This window comes from Macrobrachium rosenbergii, chromosome 48 (genome assembly GCF_040412425.1).
Source record: "Macrobrachium rosenbergii isolate ZJJX-2024 chromosome 48, ASM4041242v1, whole genome shotgun sequence".
In the NCBI taxonomy this organism is placed as follows: Eukaryota; Metazoa; Arthropoda; class Malacostraca; order Decapoda; family Palaemonidae; genus Macrobrachium; species Macrobrachium rosenbergii.
The window spans coordinates 10,316,785-10,343,208 of NC_089788.1; the positions used below are offsets into that span (position 1 = coordinate 10,316,785).

Sequence of the window (26,424 nt, forward strand, 5' to 3'; positions counted from 1 at the left end):
TGCAATGTTCCTGCAGTATTTGGCAGGGTTCCCGCCAATTCTCAAAAGCTGAAAGTGCATCTGTATTGCACTGGGCAACCAACAGCCGCAATCCGGCGAGCATGAGTTAATTTGCGGGTGTGGTATACATAGAGGTGTTGCTTTGATCTTCTCCATTCACTATCTACATCATTTCTTCCTCTTGCTTCCCATCAGCCCTTTTGGCATTTTGTACAACTTTAACTTTACTAAAAAAAATTTTAAAACACTTTGTGATGTGTGAGCACTTGTAATCTGATCACTTAGCTGTGATGCCAGCTTTTATATCCTATAGACGCTGGCCAATGTCCTGCCAGAAATTGGCCTGGCGCCAGCAGTTGTCTGGCAAGTGCCAGTACGGTGCCCCATGGATGTATGGACAGATTTACTTAACCCAAATTTGTCCCGGTGCCCAAAAGATGTGTCAGGTTCCCGGCTGGACACTGGTGAGACATCGGCCAATTCATAGGTGATGACATTCAGATACCTGACATTGCAAGTGATTTTAACTCTGTGATAAAATGAACTGGGCACCTACCCAATGCCCAAAAATGGCCAGCAGCTGGCAGGTGACATGTAGACCCCAGGCTGAATGAGTCGAGAAATATGTCAGGACCTAGTCGTAAACCCACTGGGGCTTAATTTTGACTGAAACATTAGCTGTGACTTTTCTTTCAGGAGTAGGTCCGTTAGCCATGACTTGACCATCTTCTGCAAAGTAATGGTGCTGCACCCCTGCAATGGAGACTTACAGGGTGTTTGCCTGTCACAGGGGGCACAAAGAGTAAATGTATTACAAAAAACTTGATTTTGCCCTTCGGCAAAGCTTTACAGTTGAATATGGTTTGTCCTTATGACCTGGAGGGAGGTTAATAAATATTTTCCTTGGACTCCTCATCTTCATTTCTGTCTCAACATTTGCTGAATAAAAATAACTACATTTTACTCATTAATATTTACCACAGGTGACCACTACAGATCAAGAGACTGAAATAGTTAGGATACTGTAGTGCACCATTTCTCCAAATGTTGTCAAGGACCAGAATGCTCATATCTGAAGCAGTGATAGTTAAAATACTTATTTTCTCAAAAGGTTCAGAACACAACATTTTTATGCTCCTGGTTCAATCTTGCACCTTGACAAACTTTGTTGCCTCATTTTGGCAGGAGTTTCTTGATGCTGTTCTACCACTTACTGATCAGTACATTCACTCCTAAGACTAAAATTGTAGTAGGAACCTCCAGGAAGTAAATGATGCTGCAGTGGCAGTATGTAGGCAAGTACATACAGGATTTAGAGGTACTGGCAATGCCATGTCGGCCATCTTTTTAACTTTGTATTTCCTTCAGGTTGTTCTTTGCTAACATTGTTGATCAGCTGAAAGATAGTGACAATTGGTGGTGATTAATTATGTATCATGCAAAAAGTCAGTTGAATATTCAGTGAGGTAAACTGCAGTTTCCTTGTGCTTGATCCAATTTTCCTTATGTTGTGCCAGTAGGTTAGCCACTGCTGCTCACTCCATCACTGTAGTACAGTTCTGACTACTTCAAGATGAGGATCTAAAATCTATTCTTTTGACTCCTTTCTACCGCTGGTATTTTGCCTTTGTTAACTACCATCCTAAATGTCAAAAATAAAAAAAATCCTCCAAAATCTCTCCAATTAGTGTACTGGAGAGGAAGACCAAGACAAGTCATTTTGAGGGTCAAACCATTATTCATAGTCTTACTCTCATCTGGACTCTGACAATGGTGCTCACTTTTAAGTTTTTGAGCCAGTCCTCTTTGCAGGAGAAGACCATGAACTAATTCACTGTTAAATGCCTAGCATTGAGAAGAGAACATTAGTTTCATCCGTGAACTGCTTTGGTAGCACCAATTAAATCTATCATTAAATTTGTATATTTGAAGAAGTTCAGCAATCACTATAAACAATGGCTGGTCATAAATGATGGTTAACTAATAGGTACGATGTTATCATGTTTCACCTTCCAGCAATAGAAAAAAATGTACCTAGTCCCATCTGCTCAGGTTGTGCAAATTTATTTGTATAGTGATTAGGTTTGGTGTGAGCACACCACTGGGCACTCTCTGAAACTATGCTAGTACTGTACTGTATAACCGACATTATAGCAACCAGCTGAGTGAACCAAGACGAAAAATTGATTCCTCATCACCTCATTCCCGTAATCCCTTCTAAAAGCCCTTCAGTGTTTTCTGCCTGTAACAGATGGCTTAGGCCTCTAACTAATACAAACAAGTGCAAAATATTAAGGTTTATGTTTGTGTAGGAACACAGATTTTACATTATCTACAACAATTTAAACAGTAATAATAGCATAATGTTTATGTCCTTATGGTTCCCAACTACGTTACTCTATTTGTGATGGTACACACTACTGTATGTACTATATTCAGTTAAAAAATAGTCATAAGTACTTAAGCAGTTATTCTATGAAGCTTAAAAACTTATTTTGCACCATACTGGACACAATTATACTGGGAAAGTATTCAACAATATCTAACATATACATATCATCAGTCACAACCTAATGTACTGTATATACTACCAGCCAACTCCTAACCTAAATAATGATCAACAGTATGCTGCTGTAACAAGGAAAACCTCAATACTTAATACCACAATACTTATACTAAAGTGACAGGCTGGCTAGAATAAGCATTATGTGATGCTCATTTTATGCACATCTAATTTTCTTAAATTTATGTACTGTAAAAAAATTTATATTTAATTTTTGTTGTTTAATAGTGGAGAGTAAGTTCTTACCTGGGCAGATAAACAGTTGTTTGTTGCCAGGAACAAGTTATGTACCCATCTCTGGCCCCTCTTCTCTTGTTTTAAGGTATAACGAGCCTCCTCTTCTAATGTGTCATGCAAAGCAGCAATTTCTCTCATACTTGGTGGAACACGGATCTGTCAAGAAATGAACTTTTAAATTAGGTGTCCTATTATTCCTGGTCACAAGAATTTTGAACCAGTGCATGCTTACTAATGAGTCATGCATTGTGAATATAACACATCACGTCTCTATTGTACATCTTGTGCATATTTGGTAGAAAAAAATCCGTCACTTCTGAGACTGTACTGTCCTTGTCACTGTTACTAGGCCAGTGTGACAACAGTTAAAAGTCGATACCTGCGGTTCATTGAAGAAATCTGTATTGATGACTGCCCCTAAGATCCCCCTCTGAGGATCTTTCACAACGAAGCTAAGGTCATCTTGAACTAGTCGTGGCCAGAGCGTGTTGAGGAGGCATCTGTGTGCAGCCTTGGGGACACCTACGGCAACATCTAATGGATTCTTGGTGGTGAATGACTCAGCCAGGATCTCTATGACAGTGTGTTTGTCGACTCCCTGAAAGATAAAAAGAAACATTAAATGGTAAACTGCAATAACATTAGTTTTCTTGCTTATAAGAAGTAAAGCATGTAACTCTGTTGATAATACAATGACGCACTGAGATGGCAGATGTTAAACTCCTCATTTTTGCTACAATGTCAAGGAAAATATCAAAAGGCGGCACCTAATACGCCTTCATATTTATATTTATAAATACTAATAACCTGTTGTCAACGTTCCCCACGAAAACAAGGAGCCTTTTCTTATCCGAGGAATGCTAAGATACGGAACCATCTGCTGGTATAAAAATTGTGATACCATAAAATGTTCGCCGAAATTTAGGTCACAAGAAAAGCAAGCAAAACTTTCCAAATATTATTGTACACTTACGAAGAAAGTTAACATTTTAAAAGAATATTCCTGATATTCTCACGTTTTTTGCTAAAGATGAAGAGCGTTAACATTTTAAAGGAATGTCCCTGATATTCTCATGCTTTTGCTAAAGTATACACTTAATTAGCGTACTGATTTACTTCTAGGCGCTCGACACATTCCTGTCATATTTACAATCAAATGAGAATACCGGTATATTTTATGCTCATCGTTCATTTATCTGGTCTCCAGTGAGTGCGCTTTCGCTGCTGCTGTTATACCACGAATGAACAGCCTCTCTTTGCCCAATATTCCATATATACATCACCACCATAGAAAAATTTTTTTCCTTATAAAAGAAGGGTTGAAAGCCATTTATTTCTGTGCTTCAATTTATCATCGGCAGTCTAACAGCGTTCCTCTGTCCTCAGTCTCCTACGCGGCTTCCTGTCTAAGTGGGTTTTTGTGTAAGATACCTTTAATCCCTTGCCGAGGGAAAGCATCAGAGTCCTGCTTTATAAAATCAATCTCTCATATGCCGTTATGCAGCAATGTATTGCACTGGGATAAACAAAAGACTGGAAAAAACATTAAAGTATTCTGTTCTAACGGATAAAAGTGATTAGTGTAAAGGGAGTATATATCCTTGGTTGTTATACCAAGGGTGTAAGTTTATTATATATATATATATATATATATATATATATATATATATATATATATATATATATATATATATATATATATATATATATATATAAAGTTGCTTTCACAAAATGCATAAGCAAGCCAAAGTATGTGATTTAAGGATAATATTACAAATCACTTTTAAAAAACACTAATCCAAAACAATGAAATAAATCTCGCCCGTTTAGAGGGAGAACCAATAAAATTAAGGTAAGGGCAACAATGACTTTATAACCTACAAACCAAAAATCCCTTTCCCCACACTACCAGCATCCGCCACCTCCCCCATTTCGAAGGGAAAGCGCGCCTAAGTGCGTTAGACAAGACAATGCAAATTGCGAGGCCAAGAGCGAACGCAACAGGTGGCGATGGCCCAAAATAGAAGCACCTATCACGGCAAAGCTGGATTCATGGTTCCCCCCTCCCTCCCCCCCCTCTCTCTCTCTCTAAATACCATTCTCTTTCTTTCAGAAATTTCCACACCCTATCCACCATGACTTCAGCGCATCACCACAGCATGTCGAAGCTATTTATCAGTTTCTTATTGTTATATTATCAGGGCTGCCGCCTTGTCAGTAACGCGGGTTCTTTCTACGCTGTGCTAAATGAAAAGGTTTCGGCTTTTGATAATTGAATGTTTTCCGTCTCAAAACGTATTTTTGTTAGCGTTACCTAGACCCAAGTCACTTGCGGCTATCGGAAAAAGGTTCACAAATGTTCATCTATATATTCTTTTTTCATCATTCACCCTATTCCCATATGTGTGTGTGTGTTTAGGAACAGAATTTGAAACAAGTAAATTTCGATTGGTATAAAGGCTTAGGAAGATGGGGGATGGGTGATACCCACGGGAGTCCCAATTCTCTCATACTGCCCCCCAACCCTTCACCCCCATCCCCCAACCCAAAAGACCGCAACGCCCCGGAACCCGACGCAACAGCATCAGCAAACAGCCAGTCAAAATTCAGCCCACCAGTCTACCCATTAACTGTAACCTACCTGTCTTATATAAATAAATACCTGGTATCTTATTTCATTCACTTTTGTAATTATGAGAGGAAATAAAGCTAATAGAACATGAATGTCTTCTATTTGACCTTAATAAAATTATGATGAAATGTTTATAAGGTGATAATTAAAAGCCATCAACACAGTTACTATATTCATCTGTACTGTCCCTAATAATAATAATAATAATAATAATAATAATAATAATAATAATAATAATAATAATAATAATAATAATAATTTCTGGAAACTGCGACACTTTTACTGCAAATCGTATTAAGCTTATGAAGTTATCTGACTAGCATAATGGTTGCTCTCATGATACGAGAGGTTTAAAATCTTTTTGACAGTCTTATGGTAGCCAACTCCAAAACTTTTGTTTAACTAAGTTCGTAGAGTAAGAACCACCCAACCACATTTTGCACCCACATATATGTAGACAGAATTGTTTAAATACAAACATCTTCATCTCTTTATCTGCAAAATAAAATTTTCTCAACATGATGTTGAATCCAGCATAAAATTTACTTCTTGTTCCAATTATATCGTCATTATAATTAAAATTTTACTTCTTGTCCCAATTAAATCATCATAATTCAAATTTTACTTCTTGTACCAATTATATCATTATAATTCAAATTTTACTTCTTGTCCCAATTATATCATTATAATTAAAATTTTACTTCTTGTCCAATTATATCATTATAATTAAAATTTTACTTCTTGTCCCAATTATATCGTCATTATAATTCAAATTTTACTCCTTGTCCCAATTATATCATTATAATTAAAATTTTACTTCTTGTACCAATTATATCATTATAATTAAAATTTTGCTTCTTGTCCCAATTATATCGTCATTATAATTAAATTTTTACCTCTTGTCCAAATTACATCGTCATTATAATTCAAATTTTACTTCTTGTCCCAATTACATCGTCATTATAATTCAAATTTTACTTCTTGTACCAATTATATCGTCATTATAATTCAATTTTTACTTCTTGTCCCAATTACATCGTCATTATAATTCAAATTTTACTTCTTGTTCCAATTACATCGTCACTATAATTCTAATTTTACTTCTTGTCCCAATTATATCGTCATTATAATCCGAATTTTACTTCTTGTCCTAATTATATTGTCATTATTATTCAAATTTTACTTCCTGTCCCAATTATATCGTCATTATAATTAAAATTTTACTTGTCCTAATTATATTCTCATTATAATTCAAAATGATTACTTCTTGTCCCAATTATATTGTCATTATTATTCAAATTTTACTTCTTGTCCTAATTATATCGTCATTATAATTCAATTCCACGTTATAATACACCCCAAGTACTTGGATGATTTTACATATTCAATCTCAATACCAGTCTTAAAAGGCTCAGTATTTTCACTTTCAGGTTAACATAAAAAACCAAGCATTTTGTCTTTACAGGGTTAAAATTGAATTCTGTATTAAAAGCTTCCTCCTAAGTTGCATCTATCCATTTTTGCAGACCAACCGCTGAGGGGGACTGAAGCAACAGATATGCATATGCAATATTTGAACTTGCAAATACCCAATCAGCAATCAACCTTCACTTCAGAAATATTCCTGAGGAAAGTATCAATATATATTCCAAAAGAGAGACAGTATCCAATATGGAGCCTAAGTAAAGCACAGCAACTCCTCTATGATAACCACTTCACCTTCCCCATTAGTGCCGAGAGAGAGAGAGAGAGAGAGAGAGAGAGAGAGAGAGAGAGAGAGAGAGAGAGATGGATCGATAATTCTCTACCTCCTACCTCCACTGATAACCACATCTCTCTCCTCTCCTCCTCCTTCTCTCACCTCACTCTTGTGATTAGCGTCTTAAGTGGTGACAATAATTACACTTCGCAGGGTAACTTCCCCCCCGACCCCAGCATCCCCCCACCGGGGGAGGTCTTCCACAAGGATCCTGACATCCTCATCCTCCCTTCAAACCATAATATTGATCCTGTGACACACTCTCTCTCTCTCTCAAAACTTCCTCCAGCCATTTTACCAACTTTTCATTTACATCAACGGCGCCGTTGATAACTAAAGCTATATCGGATAATTTATCTTCTCTTTTAAAATCAACGGCTGTGATAATTTTCAGTCACCGGTAGTTTCTTTTCTTGGTGTTTTGAGATAACAAAGGGATCGATTTCAAACTTCAAACATCAATATACGACCAATGTACGACCAAACACACCAAAAGGGCTGAAACACTAAATGGATCAAAGGATAAATAGTTCAATGAATAACCAGAAAAGCTGGTTACAATACCAATTACGGCGAGGGAGAATATATTGCAAACAGAAGTTATATGAATGTTTTGACTATGTTCAGAATATTCGTACAAAGATTACAGAAAAATAGAAAAAATGCGGGATAGGAGGAAAAACTGAGTCTAAGGTTTCCAGACCCGAAAACAAATAAAAAAACATAAGTTGTAAAAATAAAGGAAAGTTGTGTATAAAGTATATGCCACCATGGGATGGTGTCATATTTGTTTTGTGAATTGCAAGAAGGTACTGTATTTAGGGAATGACAAATGGAGAAAACAAGAAACAAATACAGATGGAGACGGTAGGCCAATTTTAGTTTTCTGTAAAAGAAAACTTTTGAGATGGCTTTTAGTCTGTCCGTCCGCCCTCAGGTCTTAAAGACTACTGAGGATATAGGGCTGCAAATTGGTATGCTGATCCTCCACCCTCCACTCAGCAAGCATACCATATTGCAGCCCTCTAGCCTCAGTAGTTTTGATTTCATTTAAGGTTAAAGTTAACCATGATCGTGCGTCTGGCACCACTATAAGTTCCAACAACTCAGGCCACCACCTGGCTGTGACTGAAAGTTTCAAGGGTGGCGGCTGAGAGTTTCATACGGTATTATAAGCTGTACAGAAAAATCGATTGTGCCGAAGAAACTTCGGCGCATTTTTTACTTGTTAAACTTATCCCTCAACCATACATTAAGTTTTAAAAAAAGAGAGAACGTCCTTTAAGACACTATGAAGTGATATAAGATTGCTGATAAGCTCATTTATGGCGAGTGTTAGTAACAGTAACCTTCAGAAGGTAATTTTCGATAACAAACGGTGGGTGTGGGTGGAGAAAATAAGACGATAATCCTCATTTGTTGGGGGAACTTGGAACAGAACCCCGCCCCCCCAAAAAAAGACCTGACATATCAACCTAACAAAACCTAATTGTTCATGATTAATGTCTCTCAATGAACTCGACACAAATCCCATTAATAAGGGTGAAATTGTCCATTCAAGCGGGAGTCCGATTTGCGAAATTACATCATTTAAAGGTCCACTCCAAATGGCCAGCAGTAGAAATGATTCATGCAGACACAGCAATTGGAATTAACAGGTTAATGGTTAGACGCTAATGGCATCATCACTTCCACTTTATAGGTAGTATTGGGATTCGAGAGCCTGAATATAAATGAGTGGCTGTACATGGACAATTTTGCATTAATCAGAAAAGACTTACTGGACGGTACAAACATACATACGTATATATATATATATGAAAATACACACATTTTTCCATATATATATATATTTTTTATACAATATATGAATATATATATATGAATATATATATATATATATATATATATATATATATATATTTATATATATATATATATATATATATATATATATATATATATATATATATATATATATATATATATATATATATATATATGTATATATATAATGTACATATATATATACACATATATACTGTATGTGTATATATATATATTATATATATACATATATACTGTATATATTATATATGAATGCGTGTGTGTGTGTGTGTGTGTGTGTGTGAGTGTGCATAAGCGCATATTGCAAGTTGAATAATGGATTCACTAATCCGAAACAGCTAAGAAACTCGTCAAGTCAAGGAAACGAACCAATCAGGGGGATGAAAGTCTTCACTGAATATCTTAGAATTCAGAACGTCCCTTGGCAAAACAGGGAACACAATTCTTTTGGCCCAGTAACCAAACAAAGGCCAACATCAACGTTTCTACCAAGTTTTAACAAGACTTACAATCCTTTCCCCCTCAAAAAAAAAAAAAAAAAAAAAAAAATAAATAAATAAATAAATAAAAAAAGAGAAGAGGGGCCAAGCCCGAGTTCTCATTTGGCAGAAGGTAATTGGACAGAGAATTCCCTTCCTTCCTGGAAAATACTTTCGATTATCTGTCAAAACTGGGGGAGTCGAAAGTCAGTCAATCTCTCTCTCTCTCTCTCTCTCTCTCTCGCTCTCAGCTTGGAAAATAGTAAAAAGAAAGGATGGTCATTTGTTACATCCAGAGTAAACAATTTCACTTTCTTCATTTAGTAAACTCGTGTATTCGAGGGAAAAGAATATTTTTGGAATTATTTGGAGTAGTCCTAAGTAAAGTAAAAAATGCGCCGAAGTTTTTTTTGTCGCAATCGAGTTTTCTGTACAGTTTATAATCAAGGCCACCTAAAAATAGACCTATCCTTCGGTGGTCTTGGTATAATGCTGAATGAACCGTGGCCCCATGAAACCTCGCAGCCGGCCGTGGTGGCCTGTGTTGTTGCATTGCCAGAAGCACGATCATGGCTAATTTTAACCTTAAATAAAATAAAAACTACTTCGGCTAGAGGGCTGCAATTTGGTATGTTTGATGATTGGTATGTGGATGATCAATATACCAATTTGTAGCCCTCTAACCTAGGCAGTCTTTAAGATCTAAGGGAGGACAGAAAAAAGTGCGGACGGGCAGACAAAGCCGGCACGATAGTTTTCTTTTCAGAAAACTAAAAAGACAAGAAATCTTCATTATTAAAGCTTTTCAAAAGAATATGTTCTATTCTTGGGCTCTCTTTTCATTAATGACCTTTCGCGTACACTCATCTTCATCATTCAGTTGTTAATAATTAAATGGAGAGAGAGAGAGAGAGAGAGAGAGAGAGAGAGAGAGAGAGAGAGAGAGAGAGAGAGAGAGAGCTCTAGTTGAGTAGTTTGTTAAGGCATTCCTGTATCACATTTTCAACGTAATCTGTTTTTTTTTTTACACTGAGAGCCTTTCATTAGACCCTGGAAAACTGAAAAACACTTTATTTTCTCGAATTTACCATAATTTTTTTAAACTCATTTCCTTACAGCCAAAAATTTTTCACTACTTTGAGATTCCCTCCAGCTCTCTCTCTCTCTCTCTCTCTCTCTCTCTCTCTCTCTCTCTCTCTCTCTCTCTCTCTCTCTCTCTCTCGCTAGGGTACTGCAGCTCACTGCTGCCCATTCCAATAAATTTACGCTGATCAGTATTTTCTGATACTGACGATTAAGATCATCAACAACAATAAAAAAAAAACACAGTTCTGCGATCTCTACATTGGTTGACATGTTTATCAATAATTAATGTACGAATTATTTTCACCATTTTGCGGTATTTCAATTATTCCATTATTTACAGACCGACATCCTACGCGGTGACTCCCTCCTGGAAAGTAATGGCCTTTATGAACAAACTACAAATGTGAATAATAATTATAATAATAATAATAATAATAATAATAATAATAATAATAATAATAATAATAATAATAATAATAATAATAATGTGTCTCTTTTAGTGCAGTGTTAATGAAACTGCAATTGTTGTCAACAATAACAGTAAGTTAATTTCCAGTCTGAGTGAGGAGCTATTTAATTACAAGAACGTCAAAGACAGCGATTCAATAAAGTTCTTTGATAACGCAAACAATTACAATCACAGTTCAAAGAGCAATGTAGCTTCGTGGAATCAATTAATGCATCATTATTCGTTTCTTTGAAACAACCTGTAATAACAAGGTGCGGAAGCGGTTTTGTAGAGAGAGAGAGAGAGAGAGAGAGAGAGAGAGAGAGAGAGAGAGAGAGAGTTGGTGTCATTATTTGTTTTGTGAATTGCGAGAAGGTACTATATTTAGGGAATGACAAATGGAGAAAACAAGGAACAAATACCGATGGAGACGGTAGGCCAATTTTAGTTTTCTGTAAAAGAAAACTGTTGAGATGGTTTTTAGTCTGTCCGTCCGCCCTCAGATCTTAAAAACCACTGAGGCTATAGGGCTGCAAATTAGTATGTGATCATCCACCCCCCAACTCACCAAACATACCAAATTGCAACCCTCTTGCCTCAGTAGTTTTTATTTTATTTAAGGTTAAAGTTAACCATGATCGTGCGTCTGCCACCGCTGTAGATGCCAACAACACATGTCACCATCGGGCCGTGGCTGAAAGCTTCATGGGCCGCGGCTGAGAGTTTCATGGCCCGTGACTGAGTGTTTCATACAGTATTATATGCTGTACAGAAAAATCGGTTGCGCCGAAGAAACTTCGGCGCATTTCTTACTTGTTAAACTTGTCCTTCAATCATACATTAAATTTAAAAAAAAAAGAGAGCATGTCCTTTCAGACACTATGAAGTGATATAAGATTACTGATAAGGTCATTTATGGCGACAGTTAGTAACAGTAACCTTCAGAAGGAAATTTTCGATAACAATCGGTGGGTGTGGATGGAGAAAATAAGACGATAATCCTCATTTGTTGGGGGAACTTGGAACAGAAACCCCGCCCCTCCCCCCCAAAAAAAACCTGTCGTATCAATCTAACAAAACCTAATTGTTCATGATTAATGTCTCTCAATGAACTCGACACAAATCCCATTAATAAGGGTGAAATTGTCCATTCAAGCGGGAGTCCGATTTGCGAAATTACATCATTTAAAGGTCCACTCCAAATGGCCAGCAGTAGAAATGATTCATGCAGACACAGCATTGGAATTAACAGGTTAATGGTTAGACGCTAATGGCATCATCACTTCCACTTTATAGGTAGTATTGGGATTCGAGAGCGTGAATATAAATGAGTGGCTGTACATAGACGATTTTACATTAATCAGAAAAGACTTACTGGACGGTACACACATACACACACACACACATATATATATATATATATATATATATATATATATATATATATATATATATATATATATATATATATATATATATATATATATATATATATGAATATACACATACATATTTTCATACATATATTTCTTATACAATATATATATATATATATATATATATATATATATATATATATATATATATATATATATTATATATATATATATATATATATATATATATATATATATATATATATATATATATATATATATATCGTGTGTTTGTGTGTGTATAAGCGCATATTGCAAGTTGAATAATGGATTCAATATCCGAAGCAGCCTAAGAAACTCGTCAAGGAAACGAACCAATCAGGGAGATGAAAGTCCTCACTGAATATCTTAGAATTCAATACGTCCCTTGACAATTATAGAACAAAATTCTTTTGGCCCAGTAACCAAACAAAGGTCAACATCAACGTTTCTACCAAGTTTTAACAAGACTTGCAATCCTTTCCCCCTCAAAGAAAGGGGCCAAGCCCGAGTTCTCATTTGGCAGAAGGTAATTGGACAGAGAATTCCCTTCCTCTCTTCCTGGAGAATATTTTCGATTATCTGTCAAAACTGGGGGAGTCGAAAGTCAGTCAATCTCTCTCTCTCTCTCTCTCTCTCTCTCTCTCTCTCTCTCTCTCTCTCTCAGCTTGGAAAATAGTAAAAAGAAAGGATGCCTATTTGTTACATCCAGAGTAAACAATTTCACTTTCTTCATTTAGTAAATTCGTGTATTTCGGGGAAAACGAATATTTTTGGAATCATTTGTAGTAGTCCCATATAAAGAAAAAGACAAGAAAACTTCGTTATTAAAGATTTTCAAAAGATTTTGTTATATTTCTCGGCTCTCTTTTCACATTCATCATCATCATTCAGTTGTTTTGCAGTCAGAGAGAGAGAGAGAGAGAGAGAGAGAGAGAGAGAGAGAGAGAGAGAGAGAGAGAGAGAGAGCTCTAGGCGAGATATATAGTTGAGTAGTTTGTTAAGGCATTCCTGTATCACATTTTCAACGTAATCTTTTTTTTTTTTTTTTTTTTTACTCTGAGAACCTTTCATTAAGCTCTGGAACTGAAAAACACTTTATTTGCTCGAATTTACCATATTTTTTTTTTTTTTTAACTCATTTCCCTACAGCCAAAACATTTTTCATTAATTTGAGATTCCCTCTCCTCTCCTCTCTCTCTCTCTCTCTCTCTCTCTCTCTCTCTCTCTCTCTCGCGGCTACTGCAACTCACTGCTGCCCATTCTAATCAATTTATGTTGATCATTATTTTCTGACACTAACAATTAACATCAACAACAACAACAACAACAATAAAACAAAATACAGTTCTGTGATTTCTACGTTGGTTGACTTGTTTATCAATAATTAATGTACGAATTATTTTCACCATTTTGCTTTATTTCACTTATTCCATTATTTACAAATCAACAGCCTACTCGGTGGAATCCCTCCTAGAAAGTAATGGCCTTTATTCATTAATTACAAACGTGCACAATAATAATAATAATAATAATAATAATAATAATAATAATAATAATAATAATAATAATAATAATAATAATAATAATAATAATGTCTCTCTTTTAGTGCAGTGCTAATGAAGCTGCAATTGTTGTCAACAATAATAGTAAGTTAATTTTCATTCTGAGTGAGGAGCTATTTAATTACAAGAACGTCAAAGACAGCGATTCAATAAAGTTCTTTGATAACGCAAACAATTACAATCACAGTTCAAAGAGCAATTTAGCTTCGTGGAATCAATTAATGCATTATTATTCGTTTCTTTGAAACAACCTGTAATAACAAGGTGCGGAAGCGGTTTTGTACCGAGAGAGAGAGAGAGAGAGAGAGAGAGAGAGAGAGAGAGAGAGAGAGAGAGAGAGAGAGAATATGATGAAATCTGATGATTGGCTGATAACAGTGTGATCAAGAACAAGAACAAGAACAATCAATTTTAAATTGGAACTAAAGAAGGAAAATGCATCTGCGAGAGTCTGTCGCAAAAGTACATACTAGCGCCATCTGTTAGGGTGATGTTACAACGGGAATGTAAATAAAAATAAACAGAGCAAATAACATGGCTAATCAAGTACTCAGTGTTCATCCTTTTTGAGGTAATGATCTCAGCAGAGACCCTACAGAGACAAAATATACCAATAGACAAACTATATCCAAATTGCAAAATTATTTTACTATATATATATATATATATATATATGCTAAAATAACCAGTGGACAAAATGTACCATATGGGTATATTTTGTCCAGTGGGTACATCTAGTACATTGGGTTCATCTGCCCACTGGGTACATTTGGTCCATTGGGTACACTCAATTAATAGTGTTCGTTACCATTAAAATTGCATAAAAGAACTGTAGACCGAGAACTTGACACGCTACTTTTAGTTTTGGAGATGTCTACCGATTCATATGAATCTGTGGATTTCGACTTAGTTCTCAATATACGAGTATATAGGAAGATGGACTCGTGCGGTGCACTGTAGGCATTACTAAGGGTTCTTTTCAGCGTCCCTTCGACCCGTCGCTGCAACCCCTTTCGTTCCTTTTTATTGTACCTCCGTTCATATTATCTTCCTACCATCTTACTTTCCACCCTCTCCTAATAATTGTTTCATGGTGTAACTGCGAGGTTTTCCTCCTGTTACACGTTTCAAACCTGCCTACTCTCAATTTCCCTTTCAGCTCTGAATGATTTCATAGGTCCCAGTGCTTGCGGATCGACAACTAAAATATGAAAATATGTTTAGACAGTGGATACGTATTTTTAAAGGTACAAAAATCCTAAAACTGGTAAGAATCCTAGTGCCCAAATGTAGGTCTCCAGAGAGACAAAACCCAGAAAAACCTCAGAGGGCTAATTTCCATAATCGCCCCCAAGTTATAAGTCCAGGACCTATTTTTCACATTGGTATGGGAATTCAAAATCTAAGAATAAAAAACATTATTTTCCTCAAATGGTGATAATGGAAGGAGGGAATATAGGATTTAGGCCAAAAGCCTGGCGCTGGGACCTATGAGGTCATTCAGCGCTGGAACGGAAATTGAGAGTAGAAAGGTCTGAAAGGTGTAACAGGAGGAAAACCTCGCAGTTGCACTATGAATCAATTGTTAGGAGAGGGTTGAGGAAAGTAAGAAGAGAAAGAATATGAACGGAGGTACAGTAAAAGGAATCAAAGAGGTTGCAGCTGGGGGCCGAAGGGACGCTGCAAAGAACCTTCAGTAATGCCTACAGTGCACCGCACGATTATATCTTTTATATATATTGAGAACTAAGTCGAAATCCACAGATTCAAGTGCTGCTTACAGTGCACCGCGTGAGGTGCACTGACGGCACTGGCCCCCTCCCCCTACGAGGCAAATGGTGATGACGTTGAAACATTGCAAAAATTCTTTTCCCGTTTCCTAAAAGCCATGCATATTTCCAAGCCTTATCTACATAGAAATGGGCTTCTCCATGTACCCCCGATTAACGGTCGCCTCGGAATTCCGAATATGGAAATTTCGTCTCCGAACTTAATCGAAACCGGAAACATGGACAGACTCTGTGATTGAGTCTTGGCACGTCCGTGAAATTTGAGATGTGATGTTAAGACCATACAAAAAATTGTGACTTATACCAACCACTTGCAAATCTTCTGCATCGAGCAATTCTGAATCAAATTTCTTTTGGATATGCTGTATAAACTTGTAACTTTATTAAGGAAACGTAATGTACGTTTGCCTCAACAACTACAACAACAACAATATAATATTATTATTATTATTATTATTATTATTATTATTAACTGTTCGCTAACAGCACATTTATCAGCAATTCCACCAATCTTCACATCATAGAAAGACCTTTAATTACACGAGTGGCGCCGAAAGAATTTTAATAAACCTCGTTGGTGAAAAAGAAACTTGAAGCAAAGCTAAAGAGCAATTTAGACCCAAAGGTTAAATTACCTTTAGCCGCTCCTTTGGAAAATTCAGAATTGAGAGAGAGAGAGAGAGAGAGAGAGAGAGAGAGAGAGAGAGAGAGAGAGAGAGAGAGAGAGAGAGAAACTTTTTAATATTTCAGTAACCATCCCAAGGGTAATAATAATAATAATAATAATAATAATAATAATAATAATAATAATAATAATAATAATAATACTTCCAGAGAAACCTAGGTAAATGACACTGTATTAAATTATTTTTGGAGATGTTATAACAGAGAGGCAGACACATTTTAACATTTCAGTAATCATCCCCAGGGTAATAATAATAATAATAATAATAATAATAATAATAATAATAATAATAATAATAATAATAATAATTATTATTCCAGAAAATCTACACTAGCTGAATGACACTGTATCAAATTATTTTTGGAGATGTTATCAAAGATTATTTTCTACGGGAAAAATTCTCTTCCGCCATCTTTCGAGTCAATGCATATTTTCAAGCCTTATCTACATAGAAATTGGCCCGGCGATACACCTCCACTAATGGACCTCCCCGGAATTTATCAAGCGGAAATTTCATCTTAACTTTCAGGTATATTGGGAAAGAAGCCGCAGACAGTGATCGAGTTTCAGTACCTTAATGTATTTTGAGAATCCCTAAGAAAATGAAGGAATAACATGGTTTATGTTGTTGTGGATTTCAGTTATCTGTTACGGTATAGCTATATTTATCACTATTGAATCAGACACGTAGACATCTTTAAAAACTAGCCAACATGTCGAACCATCCCAGTGTGTTAAAATATAACCATGCCCTACGTATACGTAATAAGACATGCGGTAACAAAAAATAATTTTCAAAGTAGCTTCCTTATTAACATTTCTTTTTTACCAATTCGAGAAAGCTATTCACCTTTCTTTCCTTGCTTTCTTCACTTTGCGTCTGATGATTATAAAACGGCAACCAGCCTCTTGATAAATTCAATGTCCAGTTTAATTAAATCTAAAATATATTCTGTACGAGTCTTTCAAGACAAGAAGCGTCTAAGTGATTTTGTACATGCATTTCAAAGCATTTACCAAAATGTTTCCCAACTTATTCTACCTTACTCCAAAATATATCGATCCTTATCTATCCTGGAACAAGCTCTTTTTAAACATGCTGCTTAGAATAATTACCGATTTAGCACTCCCATCCAAAAGTTTAATGTCGGTTCCTACTTCAAATAAAGGTAAAAATTTCATTATAAATCCTTTTTCATTTTTGAAAATTTGTAGATGTTCACAGTACTCTTGAACCAGTGTTAATTTTCCGGGAACAACTTAACTTGCAAACCCATACTTTCTGTTCGTTAAATGCATACTTTAACTTTACTTATCCTCCTTGTAAACTGATCTGTAATGTATGCGACGGTTCTGTTTATGTAATACTTGATGGTGTTTTATCTGGCCAGCTACCTATTCCTAATGCTGTCCCTCTGGGATACGCTCTTTTGCCTAGTGTTTTCTTTCCCCTAATTAGCGACCGAATTGATACTAACTTTTGTGCTTTTATATTTATGCAAGTTAGCTGAATGTTACCAGTAAACTCGACATGTGTGAACAGAGTTTATTGAAATTGTGCATATATTTATTTTTGAAATTCACTCTCTGATACTTTAGATGCGCTTGGGTTGAACTGAATTGAATATAGAATTAAGGCACAAGGCCAAGCACTGGGTCCTATGAGGTCACTCAGCGCTGTAACGGAAATTGACAGTAAAAGGTTTGAAGAGTGTAACAGGAGGAAAACCTCGCAGTTGCACTATGAATCAATTGTTAGGTGAGGGTGGAAAGTGAGATGGAAGAGAATATAAAAGGAGGTACAGTAAAAGGAACAAAAGGGATTGCAGCTAGGGGCCGAAGGCACGCTGCAAAGAACCTTAAGTAATGCCTACAGTGCATTGCGTGAGGTGCACTGACGGCATTACCCCCATACGGAGTAGATGCGCTTGACAACAGACTTTCACTCAATGTACTGTGACTTTTGAATAAAAGAGAATAATTGTGTTTCTGTGCCTGCATAAATAATTTGTTCCTGTGTCTGTATATATTTGTTAAAGAACAGGGATATTCACCCTGTTGTCATTCAGTCTTTCTCTCTCTCTCTCAAAATGGACGCGCCTTTCGCCTCTAAGTGGGGTTTGTTTATCTTCGGACATGATTGCTCTAGGACACTTCAGTGTTATTGACAGATCGGTACCAAAAGGTCTGCATTTCGTCTCAAGATTCAACTTAACATCCTAGTTCATTTCAGGATGATTTTTGGTATTACTCTCGCGTGCAACTCGGCTGAGCGATCGCTCCATTTCATTATACACAACGAAAGTGTAAAAATAATATTTGAGGGCCGTGAAGTATAGTCTCTATTAACTTTGGGCGATTACAGAAATATCGAAGAATTCCATTCGCTCCCCCCGCCACGCTCTATCCTGCAAAATCTGTTTGCTCAATATGCACGACGTCATTCGGCTTCCAAGGGATTAGTAGTGCCATGGGAACTGGTCCCCTGAAACCGAACTGCTCTTTGAATTTTAATTAAATTTTTTCCATCCTCTACATCTTAGGAATATAGAACCCTGATATTAACTTTGTTGTTTCCCAATCCCAGTAAAGCCGAGTTAAAAATGACAGTGGTAGTGTGGCCGAATTACATTATAACTTCTAACAGTCTCAGCTTCAAAAACCAATTAGGTCGCAGCTAAAGTTAGCTTTATCTTAACTGAACAGATACTTAGAAAACTTTGATTTTTTTAATATTAAATTAGCGATTTACTAGTCTTACTTGCAAGAAATATTTTCCCTGACATCCGTTTATTGCTGTGTGTAAATCATTCTATGTCTGGCTTTATCCAACTTATTTCTTGCGGTTTTGTAAGTTTCCAGACTTTTACAACGTATACACAAAATTCATTCTTTCAATTTACCACGAGCCAAAGCCCTTCAGATGAAGTATGTAATGTCCCGTTCATTAGTTATCAATGGAAGAACGGCATCCTTCTTTGTAAAAAATGAACTTTGTAATACTTTTGTCCTCAAATACTCGTAGGTTTTTCCACTTAAACTTCGTTCATTCTTTTTTATAATTTCCCATCACAAATTTTCATTTCCGTAGTTCCCATGCCGTATTCCAAATCACCTACCCCTACCCCCATCTCCGACCCTAAAAAATATAAACAACAAATCCGAGATTATTAGATAATCCCCAGCTGATTTTTGTTCCCGAGCTCTCGCATTCCCCAGCCTAAATCCCCTTTTATTGGAATCCGAACTCTTTTCTTACGTAACATCTTTCCGGCAGTTTCAAATTTCATCTTCCGTCATTATCTTGTTTTATTTGTTCCTTGCGTTATTGGCATTTACTTAAGTGATTCTTTTAGTCAGCCGAATGTCATTCCCTTATCTCTGAGACTTAGTATTCTGCTTTGATTATACAGATTGACATCTTTATTGCAAGGCTGACTGGACAGTGGACCTAATCCCTCCTTCCAGCCAGGCTCTATGGAAATGCGAAAGAGGAACGGATATGAAAAAGAGAGTTGGGCCTAACTCTTAAAGACGAATTCTTATTTGACCTTTGACCTCTAATACGACACTGACTTCCCTCTCAACATCGCCTTCATTAGTGGAGTATGAATACTCAATACAGAAGCCCGACCACAGACAGACAGACAGACAGATAGACAGAAAGGTCAGTTACTGGATGGCCTTTGGACAGTAACTCGACGGTATTAAAACTAATAGTGGTAAAATGATATGAGGTTTTAATCCTTGAAAAAACTAAAGATACAGAGATATACCAAGTTTGGTAGTGACCGGAAAATACCCAATTACCATGAGTTTACAAAGCTATAGAAGGCGTGGGACTGAAAGAAAGAGGGTCCACAAGAGAAGCTAGAGAATTATCTTTAATTCTGTTATGCCTAAGGCATGGCCATGCAAGGAAAATAGAAAGCTTCAGCATCTGAAAACTCAACACCAGAGGGGAACGCTTAGTTTTTTTTTTGCAGCAGATTTAGCAATTCAGAATCACCATTGGCCATTGCTCTTCAGTAAGGAACCGGGATAAACAGAAAAAGGGTGGGGGGCGGTACTGAAAAACTTTAATTAAACAACAAAAATACAGATCGCAGATGTGAAAACTCATGAAAGAAAAGCTTGAGAACATACCGATAAACGGATGAGAGGCCAAGCATAACACGAATATGAAATCTCAAGACAAAATCTGGGCGACAGATAAAAATCTAACGAACTAAGCAACTAAGGAAATTTGCAAAATTCCTTTAGAAGCAGCGGTGAAGCGCGCGCACGGACATTTGCCGAATGCTGTCGCCTTTTGAGCTGAACACAAAACTTCTTTTCTTAACGCGAAACTGGTCACACTGTACATGATAAAAATCATTAATAGAATGAAATTGCATTACGAGTAGCGAGGGAGAAACGCCAAGTCGTCCTATTTGCCGATCCGACAGAGAAAAGATAAAGATCGGATAGGACGCGAATGTAACGAATGGTATCGTGAAGAATATGTATTTCTAGATAGCAATGTGATGCTTTCACAAAACTGAAGCAGCTCTGTCCTTATACTGTTTCTTTCAGAGCGCTTGCAGCGTTGAATGAACAGAAGGAAAAGTATCAATGCAATCATTTTGCAAAGGGACGAAACTGAGCCTCGCGGGATAGAGGCATTGTTGCGTGTGTCAGAATTGCCTTGTTTGGAAAATTGCAAGTGTCAGCTGGTGACACAGCAGATTCGCCCCAGGACACTGACATATAAACTAATAATCTCACGAGGAAAACTGAATCATTGGAAGTTGACGCGTAAATTGATAATCTCATGAAGGGGACTGGATAATTGGAAGATGACAGCTCCTAATATAGAGAAGGTAATTTATGCAGATGAAGTTATAGAAAAGGACTCGTCGGTATTGTCTTTACAGGCCACAAACAAAATTCACTGAAAAGTGTTGTGGCTAAAGACTTAAAGGCTTTCTAGTTATTGATAGGAGTCTACCTATTCTGGCAATGTTAATTTTGATTTTGTTTTTAGAAACATAGGTAGTAACGCCATAACAATAAACATGATGAAAGGTGTTGTATATAATATCGGGAAATTGCAAACAAAAAATGTTTATTGGTAGAAACTTATCAGTAGCCACTCCCTAATGTCAACGAGAGAAGTCATTTCTTCAAGAGACCTGCCACAAGTGGGAATTCTCACATTATTTAACAAGTAAAAAATGCGCCGAAGTTTCTTCGGCGCAATCGAGTTTTCTGTACAGCGTATAATACTATATGAAACTCTCAGCCGCGGCCAATGAAATTTTCAGCCACAGCCCGGTGGTGGCATGTGTTGTTGGCACCGCTACACGATCATGGCTAACTTTAACCTTGAATAAAATAAAAACTACTGGGGCTACAGGGATGCAATTTGGTGTGTTTGATGATTGAAGGGGGTGGATGATCGACATACCAGTTTGCAGCCCTCTGGCCTCAGTAGTTTTTAAGATCTGAGGGTGGACAGAAAAAGTGCGGACGGACAGACAAAGCCGGCACAATAGTTTTCTTTTACAGAAAACTAAAACGTGGGCCTCAAGCGAAAGGTTTCCCATGCTGGTGATAAAATTATGCTATGACTAGGTACGCACAGCTAAGTGTTGATTGATTGATTGATTGATTATGAAATTTAGGTCTTGAAGACCAAGCCCCGGAACCCATCAGGACTATTCAGCGCCGTAATGAAGGTGAAATATATAAATTAATGACATGATTGATAATGAATAGGTGAATGATGACATATTAGTAAAATTCAGTGTTAAAATATGAACGTAAAAAATGAAGAATGATATCAGATAGAACCATAAAAAAATAAGTATATACTAAACTTTTATATTCAAAATATATACTTAGTATATAAAATATGACTTAAATTTTATTAAATATACTAAGATCATATCTCATTAAAATAATCAGATTCTTTCAGATGACCCATAAGGTTATCTACCTCTACGTCATCATTTAAAATTTCTAAAATAGTCTTCCCAGTTAGTAAGCACTTCGCCCTAAGGCGATTAAATTGAGGACAGTGCACCAGCATGTGCTCAACGGATAGCTGACCACCACAGTGGGCACAAACTGGGGCACTGGCTCCCTTTAAAATATAGCTATGAGTGAAGCGGGTATGGCCAATCCTAAGCCGCGTTAGAATGATCTCAAATCTTCTGTTACGATTAAAACCCGAACTCCAAAAACCGATACTTTTTCTAATGTTTCTGTACTTCCTATTTGTGGATAAAATGGGGGAAGTCCATCTCTGCTGCCATTTTGTACGAATGTATAACCAGCTTTTACAGAAAGAGATATAGTCATACCGAACTGGAATTTTACAGAGAGAGAGAGAGAGAGAGAGAGAGAGAGATATGGTCATACTGAGCTCGAATGTAAGTTCAAAAACCATAAGACACCCTAAAAACTGTGCTGGTAACCTTGTAACGATATAATGTACTTTGGATTTGTCAAATGTATAAACTGTATGGGGTCGAGAAGACTTGATATTGAACAGAGGGTGAATTATAGAAATGGCAAAGTTTTAGTTGTGCGAACAGAGTAGAACTCAAATGCTAATCACGGATATAATAAATATTAATACGTTAAACTGTGGCAGTCTGAAATAAAACACTACATATAAGAGCTGATAAATGAAAAGTCTTATGAGTTTAATTATCGGTATAGTTATGGTAACTAGTATTCTGATGTATATTGTCCCTTATGACTATTTAGATTTAAGTAAAACCAGTATTCTTGTCGAGTAATGTGATATTGAAGATTTAACATGTTACAAGATATATGCAGAGCGATTAGGTAAATGTCGCTACAAGGATGTTAGAGTGCAAATAAGAGTGAGGTTCTTGCGGACCGCATTTGGTGAAGACGGAAACTTAATAAGGAGTGTTTGAAGAGCACTTTGATCCGTGACCTGGTCTGAAGTCTGGAACGGAATGGAATATGAAATTCATGCACAAAGCCCAACACTGGGACCCATAGGGTCATTCAGCGCTATGGTGAGAACTGATGAGAATGCAAATGATATAAACAACGAGTTTAAAAATAGATATTCTAAAGATGATCAACTTTTAAAAAGGTAAAAACGAAGAGATTTAATGACCTGAAGTCGTGGCCCCTCTCTGAAATTCTGCAATTGTATTCTTGGCATTTGCCTTTCCCTTTACTTCTATTCCCTGTTTTTCTTTGTTTACAATTCTTAGTTTATGACTGACGTACTGCAGGTTTAGTTTTACAAGTAGTTTCAATTTTGCTTAGTTTAAGCTCATCCTTATCACTAAGTGTTTTATTATCTTCTCACAATAATTATGAAGAATTAGGGGAAGTTATTTCTGGTGACAGAAATTCATTTCTCGTCATAATGTGGTTCGGATTCCACAATAAGCTTTAGGTCCCATTGCTAGGTAACCAGCTGGTTCTTAACCACGTAAAATAAATCTAATCCTTCGGTCCAGCCCTAGGAGTGCTGTTAACCAGCTCAGTGGTCTGGTTAAACTAAGATATACCCAACTTTTTTTTTTCTCACAATAATTGCTACAAACACAAAATCCCATTCATCACAGGAGGTAATGAAAAAAGAAAAAATAAAAAGAAAGCAGAATTAGAACCCAAAAGAACCAACAACCCAAAACAAGAGCACCAAGTAAGGCCTTTCGAACACCACGGACCTCACCTGTGAGAGGGGCTGCGTGTGGAGGAGAGCCAGCCTCAGTCCCCTGGGTTTCTTGCTCTGCCCCTTGTTGCTGGTGCACACGGGGATGTCCGGATGGAAGGCCGGGATGCTGAGGTCACAGAGTGGGTCTTCGTCCTCCTCCTCCTCGAGTTCCTCCTCGACTTTCTTCACTTGAGAGGATGAAGAGGACGCCGAGGAGGAGGGGAGGCCTGGGACTGAAGGGCAGAAGAAATTCATCACTTCTGCCATTGTCTTCGCCTGTTTGGGTACGGAGGAAGGGGTGGGGAGGGGAGGGAGGAGGAGGAGACGGGAGGGGGGAGAAGGAAGGCGTGGGGGAGGGGAGGGGAGGAGGGGGCGGGAAGGGAGGAGAAAACAAAAGGTCATTAGGCGAGGATGATTGACACAGTAGATTCGTAATTGGCTATGTTTAAGTGAAGAAGCACATCACCGGGGTAATCTTATCATTATTAATAAAATCTGATTTTTCTTAGATGTCGATTTAACACACATAAATACACACACACACACACACATATATATATATATATATATATATATATATATATATATATATATATATATATATATATATATATAATCAACAGACCACGTCCTGAAACCTGGGGTGAGCTCCAAAATAAGAAAAACAAGTCACTGTCACATTCATACTTTTGCTGCGGAGGCGAGGATTATTTCCTGTCCAGCGGAAAATTTCCACAGCAACAAACTTCATTTACCCACAAAGTAAGCTCGTCAGCAAACTCATTTAAACCCCCTACTGTCACTCACCTCTATCTTTAGCTCTTCCGTTCCAGTACTTCCTCCATACCATTATTAAGAATTTTCATCCTTCTAACACTTCCGAATTATAGGCCTATACTCTTCTGAACAGCCTGTCACCCTCCATACCTCCCCATGACCAGACCACCTCATATACCTCTGTTCAACCGTTTCACCTACTAATATTTCCTTAACTGTAGCTACAGCCTGCCATGTGACCATCATTCACTCACAATCCTGCCACACTGTCATCACCACCAACGAAACTGCCTATTCGCCATCACCTTGAGAATGTCGTTTACCACCTCCCCGATAGTGTTGGCCTTCAAAAACGCCTCCAGGGTGACGTCTAGGCCTAGGTCTCGAAGCCGAACGACGACGCTGACGGAGGTGATGGAAGAGCCCCCGAGGGCGAAGAAGTTCTGATTCATCACGTCTTGCGACCTGGCTAAACCGAGGGCGCCGCAAATGATTCTCAGTACCCGGGACTCGATGGGTTCGTCCTTCTGCAAGAGCCAGACAGTGTGAGTGGATGAATTTTCACTAACCTGGCAGACGAATGTGTTCAAGTGTCTTTCAAATTCGTTCTTAGCATATAATATGATGACAGCGTTAAGATGATAAACGGCTAAATATTTAATTTATATGAGGGGCTACTCAGGCCGTATTATGTCATTACAAGGAAGTATACTCAACCTGAAAAAGAACAAACAATATATGCTTTAAAAACCAAAGGAAAAACAAATAGCTTCGTTCCCTCAAGCACATCTAGATGGACTTATCCATTCAAACAAGGGTACGAAACCTTTTCCTCAAGAGTATACGGACACCGCGGGGTCAAAATCTGAGGAGAACAAGTACTGCACAAGGCTAGTTAAAATAGGACTCTTAGGAAATGGAAAGCGTAAACGGATGACAAAACAAAACTTGAAATAAGAATTATTACTTTCCTAGGGAGACAGGCCCTGCAAAAATCAAGAATGATTGCCATTTAATACCTACCTTTATTCAAACGCTCGCACATTTATCACAGATGCTTGCACTAGCATACAAATAATTATATACATATATACAGTATATATATGTGTGTATATATATATTATGTATACACACACACACACACACACACACACACACACACACATATATATATATATATATATATATATATATATATATATATATATATATATATGCATTTATAATTGGAATATCATTTCTAACAAAAACAATAGAAGGATACACAAACACACACACACACGCGCGCGCGCGCACGCACGCACACGGAAAATGAGGTCAGTGACGTCTTGTGAAGTGAGGAGACTGTAAACACTTCATAAAGCGCTGAGTAACCACGACTTGTGGTGGAAATGGAGAAGGATGATAAAAGGAGGGAGAGCCAGGGAGAGAGAGAGAGACTCAGAGA

General features: G+C 37.1%; 1 protein-coding gene across 1 annotated transcript in view; it reads right to left on the minus strand.

Moving 5' to 3' along the window:
* Positions 1–26,424, minus strand: part of LOC136831250 (beta-alanyl-bioamine nonribosomal peptide synthetase ebony-like) — an 81,337-nt gene that overhangs the window by 13,191 nt on the left and 41,722 nt on the right. Inside the window, exons 4-7 of the mRNA XM_067091314.1 lie at positions 25,283–25,504; positions 24,219–24,476; positions 3,180–3,398; positions 2,810–2,956 (exon numbers count right to left, since the gene is read on the minus strand). Coding sequence (XP_066947415.1) covers positions 2,810–2,956; positions 3,180–3,398; positions 24,219–24,476; positions 25,283–25,504 — 846 coding nt within the window. The remainder of the gene's footprint in view (positions 1–2,809; positions 2,957–3,179; positions 3,399–24,218; positions 24,477–25,282; positions 25,505–26,424) is intronic.